At 43.5% G+C, this 17,685-nt stretch overlaps 1 protein-coding gene across 1 annotated transcript in view; it reads left to right on the forward strand.

Annotated features, from left to right (window-relative positions):
* Window positions 1-6,518: 6,518 nt before the first annotated feature.
* Window positions 6,519-17,685, forward strand: part of TRAPPC10 (trafficking protein particle complex 10) — a 36,871-nt gene continuing 25,704 nt past the window's right edge. The window contains exons 1-4 of the mRNA XM_015883831.2: window positions 6,519-6,904; window positions 13,418-13,499; window positions 14,146-14,281; window positions 15,664-15,860. Of these exons, the coding sequence (XP_015739317.1) occupies window positions 6,814-6,904; window positions 13,418-13,499; window positions 14,146-14,281; window positions 15,664-15,860 (506 nt within the window). The 5' untranslated portion in view covers window positions 6,519-6,813. The remainder of the gene's footprint in view (window positions 6,905-13,417; window positions 13,500-14,145; window positions 14,282-15,663; window positions 15,861-17,685) is intronic.

Consider the following 17,685-nt stretch of genomic DNA (forward strand, 5'->3'; position numbering starts at 1 on the left):
TAAGAAGTCCCAGGAAAACCAGCACAATCTGTTAAATGGCTGGCTGTTGTAAAAACAAGAGAAGGTGGATACAGTTTAACTGGTACAAATTCTTGTGCCTATAATGAAAAACTCTGAGTAGACACTTTCAAAACCTTCTGTGCGATTCAAAGTTGGCATAACAATAATCTGAACTACTCAGATACTATTTTGTCTTGCTGGGATGGAGCTGACTTCATAACAGCTGTAGGGTTATCATGTTTGGATTTATGACTAAAATGGCGTTGCTAACACGCTAATATTTTGATTACTTCTGTGTTTGTACAGCATAAGACCACTTCTGTTTCTTGCTTATCTCCTGTAGGGAGTAGGCTGGCGATGGGCAAGAGACTGAGGAGGGGGACACAGGTGGGACAACTTAAACTGAACCAAGGGGCTATTTCACACCTTACAACAACGTGCTCAGCAGTGAAAGCTCGGGCAGAGAAAGAAGATGGGGGAGGGAGGAAGGTGTTTTTGGCTGCCAAGGTGGTTGCTGTTCTGAGACAGGCTCAGCATCACTTTGCCAGTAGGAGGTGGTGAGTGTTTCCCTTTGCTTTGTTTCTTTTCTCTTTCCTTCATTTACTGAACTGTCTTATTTTTGATCCATGATTTTTCTCAGCTTTATTAACCTTATTTTCTTCTTCCATCCTGCTGTGGGTGGAGCTGTGAGATAGCAGATGAATGGCTGCTTTGCTGCTGGCCAGGCTCAACCCACCACAAGAAATGGAAAGAAGTGTTAGGTTCTGATAGATGCAGAGAATAAAGGTATATTTACTTGGAAGTGATCAAGTAGTAATGATCAAGTAGTAATGATCAAGAGTAATGGGAGCAGTTAGATATGTGGATTAGAAAGAACAAAGAATTTCACATCTGTAGATCACTGCTAGAAAATCCTGGGATCTACCGTGGTACTCCTGGACCTTCATGACCTTAAAGGCAATCAGACAGAACTAGAGGACAGGAATCTAGTTACACTACTGTTTTGTCTCCATCCTGGCCAAATCCCAGCAAAATTTCACTTCCTCTTGTCACACTCTTGTCAGCTGTGGATCATTTTCCTTCTTCAACACTGTTCTCTTTCTATTTGTCTCCTTTCCTTTCTCTGCTCCCCCCAGACAGGACAACTGGTATAAATCTCCACACACAGCAGGAAGATTATCAAATGCGGATTTCCTCCTGTAATGGATTTTTGTCCTTGTTTCAGGTGAGACAAAGTTGATCTTTTCCCTTCTTAGTGTCTGGTATAANTACTGTGTTCAGTTTTGGGCACCTCAGCACAGGAAAGACATGGAGATACTGGAGCAGGTCCAGAGAAGGGCAATGAGGCTTGGAGAATCAACCCTACAAGGAGAGGGTAAGGAATCTGGGGCTGTTTAGTCTGGGGAATTGGAGGCAGAGGGGAGACCTTATCACCCTCTTCCAGTACCTGAAAGGTGCTTACAGTGAGAGCGGGGCAAGTCTTTTCTCACTGGTGACAAGTGACAGGATGAGGGGAAATGGCCTCAAGTTGTGCCAGGGCAAGCATAGGTTGGATATTAGGAAACACCTCTTTACAGAAAGGGTCGTTAAGCACTGGAATAGGCTTCCCAGGGAGGTGGTTGAATTGCCATCCCTGGATGTGTTTAAGAGCCGTTTGGATGTGGTGCTCAGGGATATGATTTAGCAGAGGGTTGTTAGGGTACTATGGTTAGGCTGCGGTTGGACTTGATGATCTTCAAGGTCTTTTCCAACCTGGGTAATTTTATGATTCTATGTATATCCCTGCCATAATCTTACACTAAGACGTCCCAGGAAAACCAGCACAATCTGTTAAATGGCTGGCTGTTGTAAAAACAAGAGAAGGTGGATACAGTTTAACTGGTACAAGTTCTTGTGCCTATAGTGAAAAACTCTGAGTAGACACTTTCAAAACCTTCTGTGCGATTCAAAGTTGGCATAACAATAATCTGAACTACTCAGATACTATTTTGTCTTGCTGGGATGGAGCTGACTTCATAACAGCTGTAGGGTTATCATGTTTGGATTTATGACTAAAATGGTGTTGCTAACACGCTAATATTTTGATTACTTCTGTGTTTGTACAGCATAAGACCACTTCTGTTTCTTGCTTATCTCCTGTAGGGAGTAGGCTGGTGATGGGCAAGAGACTGAGGAGGGGGACACAGGTGGGACAACTTAAACTGAACCAAGGGGCTATTTCACACCTTACAACAACGTGCTCAGCAGTGAAAGCTCGGGCAGAGAAAGAAGATGGGGGAGGGAGGAAGGTGTTTTTGGCTGCCAAGGTGGTTGCTGTTCTGAGACAGGCTCAGCATCACTTTGCCAGTAGGAGGTGGTGAGTGTTTCCCTTTGCTTTGTTTCTTTTCTCTTTCCTTCATTTACTGAACTGTCTTATTTTTGATCCATGATTTTTCTCAGCTTTATTAACCTTATTTTCTTCTTCCATCCTGCTGTGGGTGGAGCTGTGAGATAGCAGATGAATGGCTGCTTTGCTGCTGGCCAGGCTCAACCCACCACAAGAAATGGAAAGAAGTGTTAGGTTCTGATAGATGCAGAGAATAAAGGTATATTTACTTGGAAGTGATCAAGTAGTAATGATCAAGTAGTAATGATCAAGAGTAATGGGAGCAGTTAGATATGTGGATTAGAAAGAACAAAGAATTTCACATCTGTAGATCACTGCTAGAAAATCCTGGGATCTACCGTGGTACTCCTGGACCTTCATGACCTTAAAGGCAATCAGACAGAACTAGAGGACAGGAATCTAGTTACACTACTGTTTTGTCTCCATCCTGGCCAAATCCCAGCAAAATTTCACTTCCTCTTGTCACACTCTTGTCAGCTGTGGATCATTTTCCTTCTTCAACACTGTTCTCTTTCTATTTGTCTCCTTTCCTTTCTCTGCTCCCCCCAGACAGGACAACTGGTATAATCTCCACACACAGCAGGAAGATTATCAAATGCGGATTTCCTCCTGTAATGGATTTTTGTCCTTGTTTCAGGTGAGACAAAGTTGATCTTTTCCCTTCTTAGTGTCTGGTATAATGCTGTGTTTTGGCTTCAGGAGAAAAAACAATGTTGATAACACTTTCATGTTTTAGCTGTCGCTCAGCAGTGCTGTATGGAGCCAAGGACCTCTCAGTTTTTCAGTTTTTTGAACTATACTGCCAGCAAGGAGGGCTGAGGGGACAGAGCCAAAACAGCTGACCTAACCTAGCCAAAGAGGTATTTATACCATATGACGTGTGTGTGTGTGTGGGGGGGAACCCAAAACAAACACCCTTGAAAAACAGCAGGGAGTTGGCTGCATGACCTGCTGCTGCCTGGGGACTAGCTGGGCATTGGTCAACAGGTGGTGTGAGGAGCTCCTTACATACCACTTGTTCTGTATATATCATTATCATTATCTCTTTTTCATCTTCCTTTTCTATCTTAGTAAGTAGTTTTGATCTCAACACATGAGTTTTAAGTCTTCTTCTTTGCTTTGCTTTTTTTCCTGACTCCTTTTCCCATCCCACCAGGAGAGTGGGGTTTGAGCAAACAACTGTGTGGTGCTTAGCTACCTGCTGGGTTAAACCACAACTACACATTAAAACATAAGGTAATTAGGGATACAAATTAACTGCTTTCCTTCCTTTTTTTTTTTTCCCCCCCCCCCCCCCCCCCCCCCTTTTTTTTTTTTCCTCTCCTGTGTCTTAAGAATTTGAAGAACCTCCAACAAGAACTGTCTCAGTAGAGACACAAAGATTGACATCATATGTAAGGATTTAGTGTTACAACAATGAGCCAGAGCTTAATTAACCTTCTAGCCCTTTGGGAGACCTGAGACAGAGGATCCAGTTCCTCACAAAACTACTGCTGCTTCTCTTGCAGTTATTGAGCTCATTAATCTCTCTTGTACTGTACTTAGGCCTAAAGCTATGTCTTATTTTTGTCAACTTAAAGTGCTAAATATTTTACAGAGATAATGAAATTCTTTGTCCTGCCTTGCAGAAAACATCACTTAAACAAACCAGTAAGAGAAAAAGAGCTGAGGGGAGAAAAAGGAAATGGAAATTCAGGAGCAGGAAGGGAGGGGGGGTTAGATATGCAGACTTCCTGTGTTTGACACCTGTGCCATGTGGGGATGCACTTAAAAACATATGGGACAGGACAGAAGGGGACAAGGAAATTTAACTCTTTAATTGCTTACATTAACCACTGTGCAACATACATATACATATATATATATATATATACACACACACACAGAAAATATTAAGCTAGCTCCTTTCTCTGATACAGTCCTTACCTCTCAAGTCAGCCTTCATTCCTCCTTCTGGAGGAAGTGTTCCCAAAAGCCATAGAAATGACTCAAAACACACCTAACCAGAAATTAGCCACAAAGCATGACTCATCTTATACTGGTGGGACTGCCTGATGGCTGTGAGTATTGGATGCATAAGTCTTTGAGTCATCAATAAGAGCAAATACTACCAGGACTAACACTAGCAATTACAGCCAGATAAAATTTTTATGAAGATAACTTTAAATTCTGTTTGATGCGACTGCAGAGAGAAGTGACATCAGTGGAAAGTGAACTGGCTTGAAAGCTCAGTGTAGAGAAATAATGTGAAATTAGGAAGAAAAAACATCAGCCATTGCTACTAATAACAGTTAACGCTTGAAGCACAGTTAGAAAGTTAGCAGCAAGAGCACGGCCTATATTTTCAACTGAAAAGTGAGTTTGTGTTCCTTGTTTTCAGAGTTCATTTTTTTTTTTGTTTTTTTTTTTTTTTTTATTGCTGGTAGATTCACATGTACCCAGAGCCCTGTTTGTGTAAACATCCATCTAAGAGAGTCAGTAGAGCGTGTTGTGGCCCCTGTTCACAACACAGCTGCCTATGTGGAGAAACCAGACAGCTTAGTATGGAGGAAAGGCTTGTGCATGTTTCTGTTTCAGCAGCCTCAGCTTCAGAAGCTGAGATGCACACAGGCTCAGAAACCAGAAGCCTCGGTCAGGTAGCATATAGGCCTTTTCATTTGCTCATACAGATGCCTCCTAGGTTAAATCTATTCCATTACAGTGCACCTCAAAGTCAATATCCATCACAGGGGTGACCTACTTGGGTACTGAGCTCATTGCTGTAATAAAAATGATAATGCTGATGCTTAGGAGAAGCGCTTGCACAAGCAGCAGCTCGCTACAAGCAGCCCCAAGTTCAGCTCCTAGCATGATTCTGCTCTGATAGTGACTAGGAAAAAGTTTTAGGCCCAAAATCTGGCTAGGGCTGTTGTTTTAGTTTAAGGGAAATACCTACTAAATCCAAAGAGACTCAAATACTGTGGTGACTAAAACCTTAATCCTACTGAACTACTGACCTTAGCTCTAATCTCTGAGAAAAGGGGACAAGCACTGTACACTAACAGATTTGCTATAAGAGATTCACACGTATTTAACCCACATTTGCCTGCTTTCACACCTGCGTTGGTTAGATCTTTACAGGATGGCCAATTTGATGAACGTATGGAATATATTCATGTTGGATCTGACTGGAAGCAATTTATGATTTTCCACGTGTGTAACTCATTTTTTTTTTTTTTGTTTCAGGAAATCATGTATTTGCCATACACTTATTAGTGATACTGCAAACAGTGGCTGTAGTAAGATGAGCCAATTTTATGAGTACTTTAGTCCAATGAAAAATATTTAGATATAAAAGAAGTGCAATACTGTATTATAGCAATGTATTAAAAGATGTTATAAATCATGAAGCTTTGAGGGCCATATTTGCTGGTATGTTCCAGCTGCTCTTTGTGGCTCTGAAACCAAGATGTACGTGTGTGTAGGCTGGCTTTGCCCCAGCACCTCACTCACCTCCCTGAGCTCACTGGCCCATGTGCTCTGCTGCCTGCAATCCTCATCCTGGCCTCACACTCTGCACAATCTACCTTTCTTCGGGCCGAATTATAAACCAGCCATCTGCCAACCTTACTTACTGCGACCTGTAAAGCTCATCTTCCAGATGGCCTGCAACAGTGCTGACCGGCGTGCCTGAGGTCAGTGGAAAGACAATGCAGGTGCACCCGAGCGCCTCGGAGCACTGTGGGAATGTTTTAGGCTCCTCAGCATTATCATTCTGTGCTTCAAAGCCCTATGGTTATTACTGAACCAAGATGGTTTGGGCTCGAAGGGGCCTTAAAGATTATTCAGCCCCAACCTTTGCCATGGGCAGGGCTGCCCCCCACCAGCTCAGGCTGCCCAGGGCCCCATCCCACCTGGCCTTGAGTGCCTGCAGGGATGGGGCACCCACAGCTCTCTGGGCAGCAGTGCCAGCGCCTCACCGCCCTCTGAGGAAAGAATCTTCCCCTGCCGCCTCACCTACATGAGGCCGTGTCCACTAGCGGCTCTGAGCCCTCACGCCGGTTCCCTATACCGCCCTGCCCCGACCCGGCTTCCCTCAATGTCCGGTCCGCCCCGCGCAGGCGCACCGCTCTCCGGCCCCTCCGCTGCCCGGCCCCGCTCCCCTTTCCCTCCGCCCGTGGGTAGCCGCGCCCGGCCCGGCCGGCGTCGCCTCTGTCTGGCCGTTCGCCGCGCTCCCCGGAAGCGGTAATGCTCCGCCGGTGATCCAGGAAGCGGATGAGCCCGCACGCCTTCCCCTCCGGAGCGGAGCGGCGCGGCGGGGAAGGGGCGCGGGGGCCGCGATTAGGCCCGGCGGAGGCGCGGCCCGTGGCAGCCCCCCCGGCGGCGGCAGCGGCGTTTCCATGGCGCCGGGCGGGCGGGGGAGCCGGGGCTGAAGACCCCGCCCGCTCATGGACCCCGCCGCGGCGGCGGCCGGCGAGGAGGAGGGCGGGGAGAAGCCGCCGGTGATCTACACCATGGAGAACAAGCCCATCGTCACCTGTGAGTGCGGCCGGGCGGGGAGGGCGGAGGGGCGGCGGCTTCCCGACGGGGGCACCCCGCAGCTTTGTGTGCGGAATACGGCATTGGGGAGCGGGTCCGTGGCCGCCCCGCCGCCCCTCCTCGTGGCCCTGCGTTCCTTGGGGTGGCGGTGAATAAGGAACGTGGTTCGAGGGGCTGCAGGTGCTCAGGCTGCAAACGTGGCAATAAAACTTATGCCCCGAACTTCAGTGCTGCTGAGGGTGAGGAAGGCGTGCCTCTGTGGTGAGGAGGGGTCGCTGAATGTGTGTTCCCGCTGACGTTATAATTTAATCCTTAACTATTGTGCTTTAGCTCTGTCTTTAGAAGGCAGAGTGTGTTTAACGAGCCACGTCCTGCGGTTCCAGTGATGGATTAGTTCCCTCAGGTGTAAGTCATGACGTGTGGACGCTGGCCCTGATGGAAAACAGGAGCTCCTGTGTTCTTGCAGGTGTAGAGCGGGCACACAGAGTTCGCTTAGACACATGAACTATAGCTATAGTGCTGCTTATGGGTGGGGGTCAGCCACAGAATTCTGTGTGCTTTAACACACAGATTCATCTGTGATAACAAAAAACAACAATTAGAGTCACAGAATATCCTGAGTTGGAAGAGACCTATTAAGGACCATCAAGTCTAACTCTGGGTTCCACATGGGGCCACCCAAAGACTACTAAACCCTATGCCTATAGCACCTTGTCCAGATGCCTCTCTGAACATCCGGCCTGGGCGGCCGTGCCCACCGCCCTGTTGCATTCCCGTTCCATCGCCCACCGCGCCTGTGGGTGCAGCCCTTTCCCTGACCCCGCAGCGTAGCCCCTCCCTTTGGCACAAGCTCCATGCACGTTCCCTCGGCCCTGTTCGCGTGTCACACAGAGCAGAGCTCAGCGGCTGCCCTCCGCTCCCTGTGAGGAAAGCTGCACCGCCATCAGGCCTCCATCAGCCTCCTGCTCGGCGAGCACACCGAGGGGCCTCAGCTGCTTTTCATGCAACTGTTTGGTCTTTATCAGTAAAGCCGTGGTAATACTGTGTGCACTTGCAGAATAAAAACTGTTCCACGTTTGTATGTTGTCTTAGTACAGAGTCAGCATCTGTTATATTTCCTGACTAATGATTTATGTCTTAGACTGATATTGATATGCAAGTGTAAACTCCTAACTACATAATTACAGAATAATGTGTGTAAATACATATATAATTATCTTCAGACTCTCTTATAACTATACTCTTTTTCTTAAACTTTTTAATTGATCTTGGATATAGCTCCTAAACAGAAATCAGTGATACCTTTACTGAATATTCTATCCTTGCCTACTTCAAGATACACATACACCACCAGGTGTATGTGAGGGGGAACAGAACTACAAGGAGATGCAAGGACAGGCGGTGGAGTCTCCTCTGGAGACTATTCAAGGTCTTCCTGGATGCTGTCCCATGTGGCTTACTGTAGGGAACCTACTTTCAGAGAGGAGTGGACTTGATGGTCTCCAGAGGTCTCTTCCAACCCGTTTGATTCAGTGATTCTGTGACTAGCTTTTGTGTATGTATATTTTCAAAGGAATGCTTCTGTGGAGAAAAGAACTGGTTGAGTTGTTCTTCCAAAGCTATGAGTTTGTCTCTGTTGTGCAAGTAATCAGTTTCCAGTTTGATCCAATTTTGAATGTAGCACTGTGGTTATGTACACTTCGGCCTATAGAATAAAAATGGCAGCTCCTATGTGGCTTGTATAATTGCTGTCTATGGCCAATGCAGTTTTTAACACTGCTCTTGTCATATAACTAACTACAACTCTGAAGAGAGTTTCTGTAGGCGAGCAGATAAGCATATTATGTAAGAATGGACAAGGTAGTATGTTCACAGACTGATGCTGGTCCTCTCTTGTTTTGTTTATTCCACCTTTCCTCAAAATGGCAGCATCCCATGTAGTATGAAGCCATTCTCCTCAGTTAGACCCGAGTGCCACGATGATTCCTTTGCGGAGTAGTTCAAAGCATGATTCGTGTGCTGTCAGTCTTAAACCCAGTGGGGGCTTTCACATATCCAGCTGTGGATGTTCTCACTGCGATACGTCACATTGCAGGCTCTCACCAGTCAGCCTCTAGCTTTTTCTCACTGCTGAAATACTATTTTTAGCATTGTCAATTGTTTTTAATTCAAAGAGGCAGGTTGAGCCTCAGACATCTTGGACTTTGTTATCTTCCTCACAGTGCTGACTTGGCATAATCTTGAAGCAAAGTAGATTGCTTTCTTAGCAAACCTGAAGAACGCTGCTTGCGTTTCCTGGGTCGTATTTATATTTAATTTGTGAAAGTCTTTGGAACAGTAATATAACGTTCATTCAAATGCATGCCGAACAAGTGCTCTGATTAAAGAACTTGTCCTTATGTAGCTGGTTTATACTTCAGTTACTTTGTGTTGTTATCCACATGAAGGGCAAGTTGAAGGCTGTAGACCATCTCGCTGAATGAAGTAATGTAATAGTTTTCTCAGAGCTTTTCTGCCAAGCTATTCTTTTGCAGCTATTGTCAAGTAGTTGTTGAATGCTCCTTATCAATGTGTAGTATCTGTTTATGTGTAAACTATGTGTATAATTTGTTCTGGCTGTCACTGCTTGTGGTAGAAAGAACTTTCTATCTCTCTTGGGAGAACAGGTTGCATCGCTTCCATTTGATCCATGTTCAGTATGTGCTGTGGTACAGCAAGAGCAAGATCATTGTAGGCCTGAGAATGGGAAATGTCTGCAAATACCTACTGGAACTGCAAAAATAGAAAGGAATAATGAAAGCAAAGGGGATGTATGGAGGGTTGTCAATCTTTTAAGAGTGAGAAGGAGTGTCTGCAGTTAAGGATACTATTGTGGGATTGGAAGAGCTTGATTCAAACCATCTCGTATCACTAGTAGGTAGAGGGCTTAAAATGTGCCAAACTAGAAGTGGCGTGTAGCCTAATTGAGCAGTGATTTGCTGCTGGTGAGACCCTTTAAACAATTACATCCTGTAGAAGAGTGTTCTGTCTGTTTGCAAACAGGCCTCCTGTCTGCACTGTAAGTCGTTACCATTGAGGAGCTGATGTGATGTTATTCTGTACTTACATCTAATTACTTTAGATTGATACGCTTATAACAGGCTAGTGAACCGTGGAAAAAAAATACCATAGCAGGACTTTTTACCAATTTAATAATAAAGGAGATCAGAAAGATTAGTGTTGAACAATATTTGAGAATAAAAGCTAAACAAACCCACTAAATCACAGAATCACAGAATGACCCGGGTTGGCAAGGACCTCCAAGGATGCATGCTAATTCCAACCCCCTGCCCTGCAGGGCCACCAAACATACACAGTTTACTAGATCAGGTTGCCCAGGGCCCCGCTGCCAACCTGGTCTTGAACACCTCCAAAGGACGGCGGGACATCCACAACCTCCCTGCGGCAGGCGCCTGGTTCCAGGGCTAACCGACTCTCCCTAGTGAAAGAACCACCGCCGTAAACAATCCAACCGTAAATCTTCACCATCTCATTCAACTTAAAAACCATATATCCCGATGCCTGTAGTGTCAGCCCTTTGGAAGAGTTTAACTCCCATCCTGGGAGATAAGTTCCCTTCAGGTATTGAAGGCTGCGAATGAGGTAAAAGCGTAAGTCCTGACCCCCCTTTTTTTTAAAATTAGGATGTTTAGGTTAGATAGGACCTTTAAGACCATCCCGAGTTCCAACCCCCTGCTGTAGGCAGGGACCCTCCCTCTGATCCAAAGCCCAATTCAGCCTTGAGTGGCTTCCAGGGAGGGGGCACTCTCACAAAATCTCAATTCTGACATTAATGATCCCGCTGTCAGTTTTGTGCTGGTGTTGCCTGCTGATAACTTCACTTTCAGTGTTTGATGAAATGGCTCAAACTTGCTGATGACAGTAGATATAGGGTCTAGTTGAGCAGGACCTGAAATGCTGCAATCCTTTGGGTGTTTGTAATACTCAGTGGCTGTGTTTGGTCCGTGTTCAAAAGATAAGCTGATGTAGTTTGCATTGGAGATCTGTTCTCCTTTTTCCTATGATCACCGAGTATAGTCTTGCATGGATCACAAATACGGTCTTTCTTCAGCTGACAATGCGACGTGGTTGTCTGCAATAGGAGGGCACTTAAATACATAATTACCATTTAGTACCTTTTCCGCATCATGGAAATGATCATTTTACTCAAGATGTTGCATTCTCAGACATTCTGGGATGCAAACTGGATTTTTAGGTGCAGTGCAGAAAGAGCATTTGCTGTGCTCCATAGGCACAGTCTGTACTTCTCCTTTCTTTGTGGCAGGCTCCAAGCTTCCCAGGCTATCGCTTTGATGTGGTCAGCACGCTGTTGTTAAATCACTGAGCCGTATTTCACTTTCTATGGGCAGTAATGAGTTGCAAATCAATAAACAGTTTTTTATGGCCCTTCTTATGGTGATGTTGTAACTTAGTAGGAGATAGCGTTAAGCAGTATAGCCAACGCTTGTTTCAATATTCATTTCAGAATTTGTTTATAGTATTAAATTAAAGATTTCGCGTGCTACACTTAATTCAAACAGAGCAGGAGGAAGTGCAGAATCAAGAGGGAAGTGCTTGTTCTGTAACTTTCTGGAGACTTGAGGCTAAAGCAGTAATCAACTAATTCCCAACCAAAGGAGGGCCACAAAGATGTTCATAGGGGTGGAGCATTTGCCCTGGCAAGACAGGCTGAGGGAGCTGGGCTTGTTCAGCCTGGAGAAGGCTGCAAGGTGACCTCATTGCAGCCTTCCAGTATTTAAAAGGGTATTAAAATGAAGGGGAATCAACTTTTGACAAGGGTAGACAGCGGTAGGACAAGGGGGAGTGGTTTGAAGCTCAGAGAGCTAAGGTTTAGGTTGGATGCCAGGGAGAAGCTCTTTACTTTGAGAGTGGTGAGATCACAGAATCACAGAATGAGCTGGGTTGGAAGGGACCTCAAGGATCATGTAGTTCCAACCCCCCTGCCTGGCAGGGCCACCAAACATACACATTTACTAGATCAGGTTGCCCAGGGCCCCGTTCAACCTGGTCTTGAACACCTCCAAGGACGGGGCATCCACAACCTCCCTGGGCAGCCTGTTCCAGGGCCTAACCACTCTCCTAGTGAATGCTGGAACAGGCTGCCCAGAGAGACTGTGGATGTCCCATCCCTATAATTGTTCAGTGCCATGTTAGGTGGGACCCTAGGCAACCTAGTCTAGTACCAGACCTGAAGGTTGGTGGCCCTGCCCATGGCAGGGGGGTTGGAACTTGATGATCCTTGGGGTCCCCTCCAGCCCAAGCCATTGTTTGATTCTGTGATTCTAATTAAAGTTTAATAAGCTCCTATTAGAATCAATTCCTTGTTACGTGCTTAATGGGAAGGAAAAGAGGATGTCAGGTTCTTCTCCAGCTTCAACTCTCTGTTCTGCAGAAAGGCAAGAAAATCCTTTGTTCAGGTTGGGCTGTACAGCAGCAAGTGATTATAAAGAGGAAACAAGTGGAAAACTGCCAGGAAAGAGCCAACTTGCTGTTTGCCTGTTTAACATGGTAATTGGAAAGCATAACTCTTCAGCTCCAGGGATCCCGGGTAGGGTGTGGGGGAAGGAGAGTGAGAACATGGAGCTTCTGGAGGAAGGAAAGATTTTAAAAAGAAATTAATTTGCAGTCTCAAAAAGAAGGAGAATGCAGCAATTCAAAGATAAAGCCAAAAGGAGCAGAAGAGAAGAGAAGCAACAGAGAAGAGAGCAATAGCTGAGATAACTTAAGGGCGGCATGCATATGAGAGATAGCATAAATGATATCACAGCTAGTATGGGCCAGCTCATTTTCCCAACATCAGAATGCATGTGTGTCATAATAGGTAACTCTTATCAAATGCTATGAAATATATATTTATGGCCTTACTCCTTTTCTCACTGGAATGTGTTTATTTGCCAGAAGTGACGTGTACTATTTTCTCTTTAATCATGATGGACTGTTGAGGCGTTATACCATGTCTAGTAAGGTTGACCGCTCAGTTTGGTTTCAGGCATGTCTGACAAACTACCTCATTCCAGAGTTCACCATCTCTTTGCTCAAAAGTGCTGATGAGAGTCAGAAACTAAGAGAACTTAACGTTAGACCTGTTTCCTCCTTGTATCATAAAGTGATTCAAACATAACCTCAGGCCTGGGTATCCTTGCAGGCCCGGGTATCCTTGCAGGCCCAGCTCCAGGGGCCTGGCACCTGATCTTTCTGAAGTGGCAGTAAGTTGCCTTGTACTAGGAGTAGCCATGTGAAAAACTGTAGAAGGAAGCAAGTTATAATAGCATATGTATTATGTGCCTTGGTGGGATGTTGTATTAGGTTGTCGTGCTAGACTCAAGTGTCTACGCAGCAAATAAAAATACAACTTTTTTATTGAAGCAAACTGGAATATAGTTTCTTAATACAACTATTATTTAATTATTTATTGTGATTTGCACATAATGAAGTATTTTATTTCATGTTTAGGTGCTGGAGATCAGAATTTATTTACTTCCCTGTATCCTATACTTTCTCAGCAGCTTCCAAGAGAACCCATGGAATGGAGGAGGTAAATCTGTGTTCGGTTCTGTAGTACGCTTTCGGTATGTTACTAAACTTGCCATAGTGCTGTGGGAAGCTTTTATCAGAAAGTGAGTCAGATATGGCACCTGCCTTAATTAATCAAGGTAAATATTCAGAATGCTCAGTTCTGCACTTCAGCTGTGTTGAACTTTACCTGGAGGAAAGTAATAGTAGTGTTGTGTTTCTTTTTGTTGCTATTGTTGCTTCGGTACGTGCCTTGATATGCTTTGGCAGTTTTGAAAGGGGTGTGCTGCTCTTTTTCATGAGAATATAGGTAGAATTTCAGATGAAACTTCCTGCAGAATCCTTGGTATGGCTCATTGTGTTCTGGTGGAGGAAAATATTTGGGGAATTGTCTTATTTAGAATTTTCTACTTTCGGAGGTCTTGGAGGTATAGAAAGTCTTTTAACGGAAGCTGAAAAGCTTCAAGCTGCTGTTCTTCCAAAAAGGAGCATCTATAATAAAACTTGAAGTGATACCATATTTTAGCTAACTTTATGTAAACTACTGTAAGCATAGTTCTTGAGTTTCCAGTACCCAGAGCTTTTCAGTTTATTCAACAAAATCCAGTTTGATTTTTGGGTTCAGCTACATGTCTCGGTTGCTAATTTCAGTTTTTTGAATTTTTCAGGTCTTATGGCCGTGCTCCAAAGATGATTCATCTAGAATCAAACTTTGTTCAGTTTAAAGAGGAGCTGCTACCCAAAGAGGGGAATAAGGCTCTTCTGACTTTTCCCTTTCTTCATATTTATTGGACAGAATGTTGTGTAAGTATTAGGAAAAGAAAATTAAATTGCTTTGACATTCAACTTGCTCTCTCTGTTGTTTTTTTTTTTTCAACTTGCTTTTTGTGTTTGTTTGCTTGAACAATTAAGTTTGCAGTGCATAAACATGTGTACCCAGTAAATCAGAAACTTGTCAACTTAAGTATTCCTTTGTTATAAGTGGTGTTTGTAATGTTGCTTGACACTATGGACAGGCTTTTGAATAGACTTTTTTCAGCATTCTGTCATTAAAAAACCCAAAGTCTAAAAGTGCTATTGCAGTAGCACAGTACGTTTGCTACATGATACAGAAATGTGGCCAGATTATTTTGGCTATGATCCATTCATGAGGTTAAATCTTAAAAAGAATGCATATTTTACTTCATCTTCTGCATATGTCAGCTGTTAGTATTCATCAGGGGTCTAAACTGGTGTATTGGGTTCAGATGGAAGAGTTTTAGTAGCAGTGGGCTGAAGGGGTGACCTGTGAGCACGGAGCCCAGCAGCTGCCCAGTGTCAGAGCAGAGCTAGCTCCAGCTGCTCTAAAAGGGACCATTGCTGGGTAGAGCTGTGAGCATCACTGGGTGTGCTCTGGGAGAGTAGATTTAAGGAAGGGAAGAACTGCCCAACAGCAGCTGGGAGAGAGGGGTGAGAATTGTGAGAGCAGAGCCCTGCAGGCACCAAGTTCGGTGCAGAATGAGGGCAGGACGTGCTCCAGGCATGAAGCAGAAGCTCCCTGCAGCCCATGAGAGGCTCATGGAGGAGCAGGCTGTGAAACCACCGCAACTGGATAATATTTGGAAGGTCTTAATTCTGTTTCTCTGAAGTTCATTGCTTAGAGAACTGCATTACTAATTCTTAATAGAGACCAATTGAAGGACAGAGGTAATGTCTGCTTTGTGATCTAACAGGTATAAGAGTTATCTAATTTGTCTGTTTGGAAACAACCAAAAAATGCCAAACAACCTTCAGTGGTTTTGTTTAAGATTTGAGCTGTGTTAGAAGGTGCAAATACCACACTTCTGTTATTATGCAAGAATATAACAGTTCAGCTTTTTGATGTCAAGCATACTAATGTTGTAAAGTTTAAGAATATAATCTAGAGGATTATACTGAAGTCTAATTGGTACAGTGATTAGTACAAGGTTGCCAAGAATTATACCAAGTACTCTTAATCAATTACTAGAAATAAATGAAATGCAAAGACCAAAAGTCTTACCATACCTTGGCTCATTTGGATTATCCCAACAAGTAAATTTATTGTCACTAATTCTTTTCTATAAGCCTTTATTTTTTAGTTCTGTTGGAACAAAAGTACAAAAGTTGCCTTTTGAAATTGTTTAGAATGACTGTTTGCTTTGGTGATTCACCACTTCTCACCTCAGGACACGGAAGTGTACAAAACTACAGTCAAGGATGACATCACCAAGTGGCAGAACGTTCTCAAGGCTCACAACTCAGTGGACTGGCTAATTGTGGTAGTTGAGAGTGATGCCAAGAAAAAGAATAAAACAAATATCCTTCCCCGAACTTCTATAGTAGATAAAATAAGAAATGACTTCTGTAATAAACAAAGCGACAGGTATGGAATCTTTTACTTGCAAACTTCTAAACCTTTGGCTAGTGCGTGCGGACTTAAAACCTTAACTTCCCTATGTAACAGGTTCCTTGATGTATATAGGATCTTCTCTGATATCCAGCATCCAAAACTATAAAAGGAGGAGTTTATTTTCAGTTCCTCATGGATTAGTAGTGTCTTTGAAATGTTTTGAGAGTATTTCAAGTACACTGAAGTCTCGATTCCAAGATTAGTATGCTAATCTTGACTGAAGGGGAAAATTGCATGCTAATATCAGTTTTCAGAACTTAGGTGCAGAAATGTTATCATAACTACAAGTGGTGGTAGTGTGGTGTGAGGGGAAGATGAAGCTGGCATTGTTAACTTTTTTTTTCCCATTGAACTCTACTTTTCACTTAATAAATCACCTTTCCAGTATGAAATAATTGATGTAAAAACAGCTGAAGAAACTGAAGTTATTCCAAGGAAAATAGCAATGCAAAAAGTTATGAAACTGTTTCTGCCGTCATTAAAGCCAACAAAATACACAGATCTTAATTTGAAAGTAACTTTAAAAAATACCTTCTTCCTTATTCTGCAACATTGCGTAGAATATATTGTATATTTGCATTTTCTTGTAATCTCAAGAGTTAACTTTAAATAGATTTTCCCTCTAATAATGGGTGATGATTTAAAGGGGTAGATGAAAGCACTCGTACCTTAGTGTGAGCTGCCAGTGACCAACTGACATGTCAGCATGTTGTGACATTGGCAGCAATTTATTTGTACCCACTTGGTGTTAGGGATATTGCAGGACTGCTTGGGCAAATAGTCTGGGCAACTCTTAAACATTTTGCTTTTATTATCTCATGGCAAACTGATTGAACTAGGAAGTTAGGGAAAATTACTTTTCTAATAAGAAATGGTGTTCAGTTTAAAGAAGATATTTTTCTGCCTTTAAAGGTGTCTGTACTTTTTTGACTCATGTTAGATTATGGTATAAAAACTGAAGATTTAGATGCTCTCAGTAAAGCTTATTTATTTGTGAACTACTGTGATTTGCTAAGTAGTTATTGAAAAACCACCACAACAACAAAACAACAACCCTTCCCCCCAAAAAAAAAATCAACCCAACAGTGACAGTTCTAGCACATGAAGCTTGTAAAACAAATTGACATCGTGCAAGAATATACTTTTATCTCTAACAAATCTTGATTTCTGTCCTGCATAATATTTTTCAGGAGTTACTGTAATTGTTCTATCGGTCATATTTCTAGGCAGGCTTTTTTCTTGGTTTGCTATAACATTATTACTCATCACAGAATTGTAGGGGTTGGAAGGGACTTTCAGAGATCAAGTCCAACCCCCCTGCCAAAGCAGGTTCCCTACACCAGGCCCAGGAGGGTCTTGAATATCTCCAAAGAAGGAGACTCCACCACCTCCCTGGGCAGCCTGTTCCAGTGCTCCATCACCCTTACTGTGAAGAAGTTCTTGTGCACATTCGTGTGGAACTTCCTATGCGCCAGTTGGATGTACTAGTTTCTCATGTATAAATACTGGAATAATGTATCCATTATTTGATTTTTATTGAAAAGAAAACAAAAAACTAAAGCTTCAAATACTACTCGTTTTGTAAAAAACTCTTAAGCGCTTTCTGTAAACTATATAGCAGCCTTAAACATACATGGGAAAGTTTAAGAAAGAAAGAGAAGACCAAACCATACTGCCCCTTTCCTTTCTCTCCCCCCAGACTTTTTTCTTTGATGAATGTTAAATTAAAAGCTAAATTTTATTCACTGTGAGCCTATCAGATGTGCGCTGTTTTACAGCTGTGCTTTTGTGTATGAAA

The sequence above is a fragment of the Coturnix japonica genome, chromosome 1, assembly GCF_001577835.2.
Source record: "Coturnix japonica isolate 7356 chromosome 1, Coturnix japonica 2.1, whole genome shotgun sequence".
Lineage (NCBI taxonomy): Eukaryota > Metazoa > Chordata > Aves > Galliformes > Phasianidae > Coturnix > Coturnix japonica.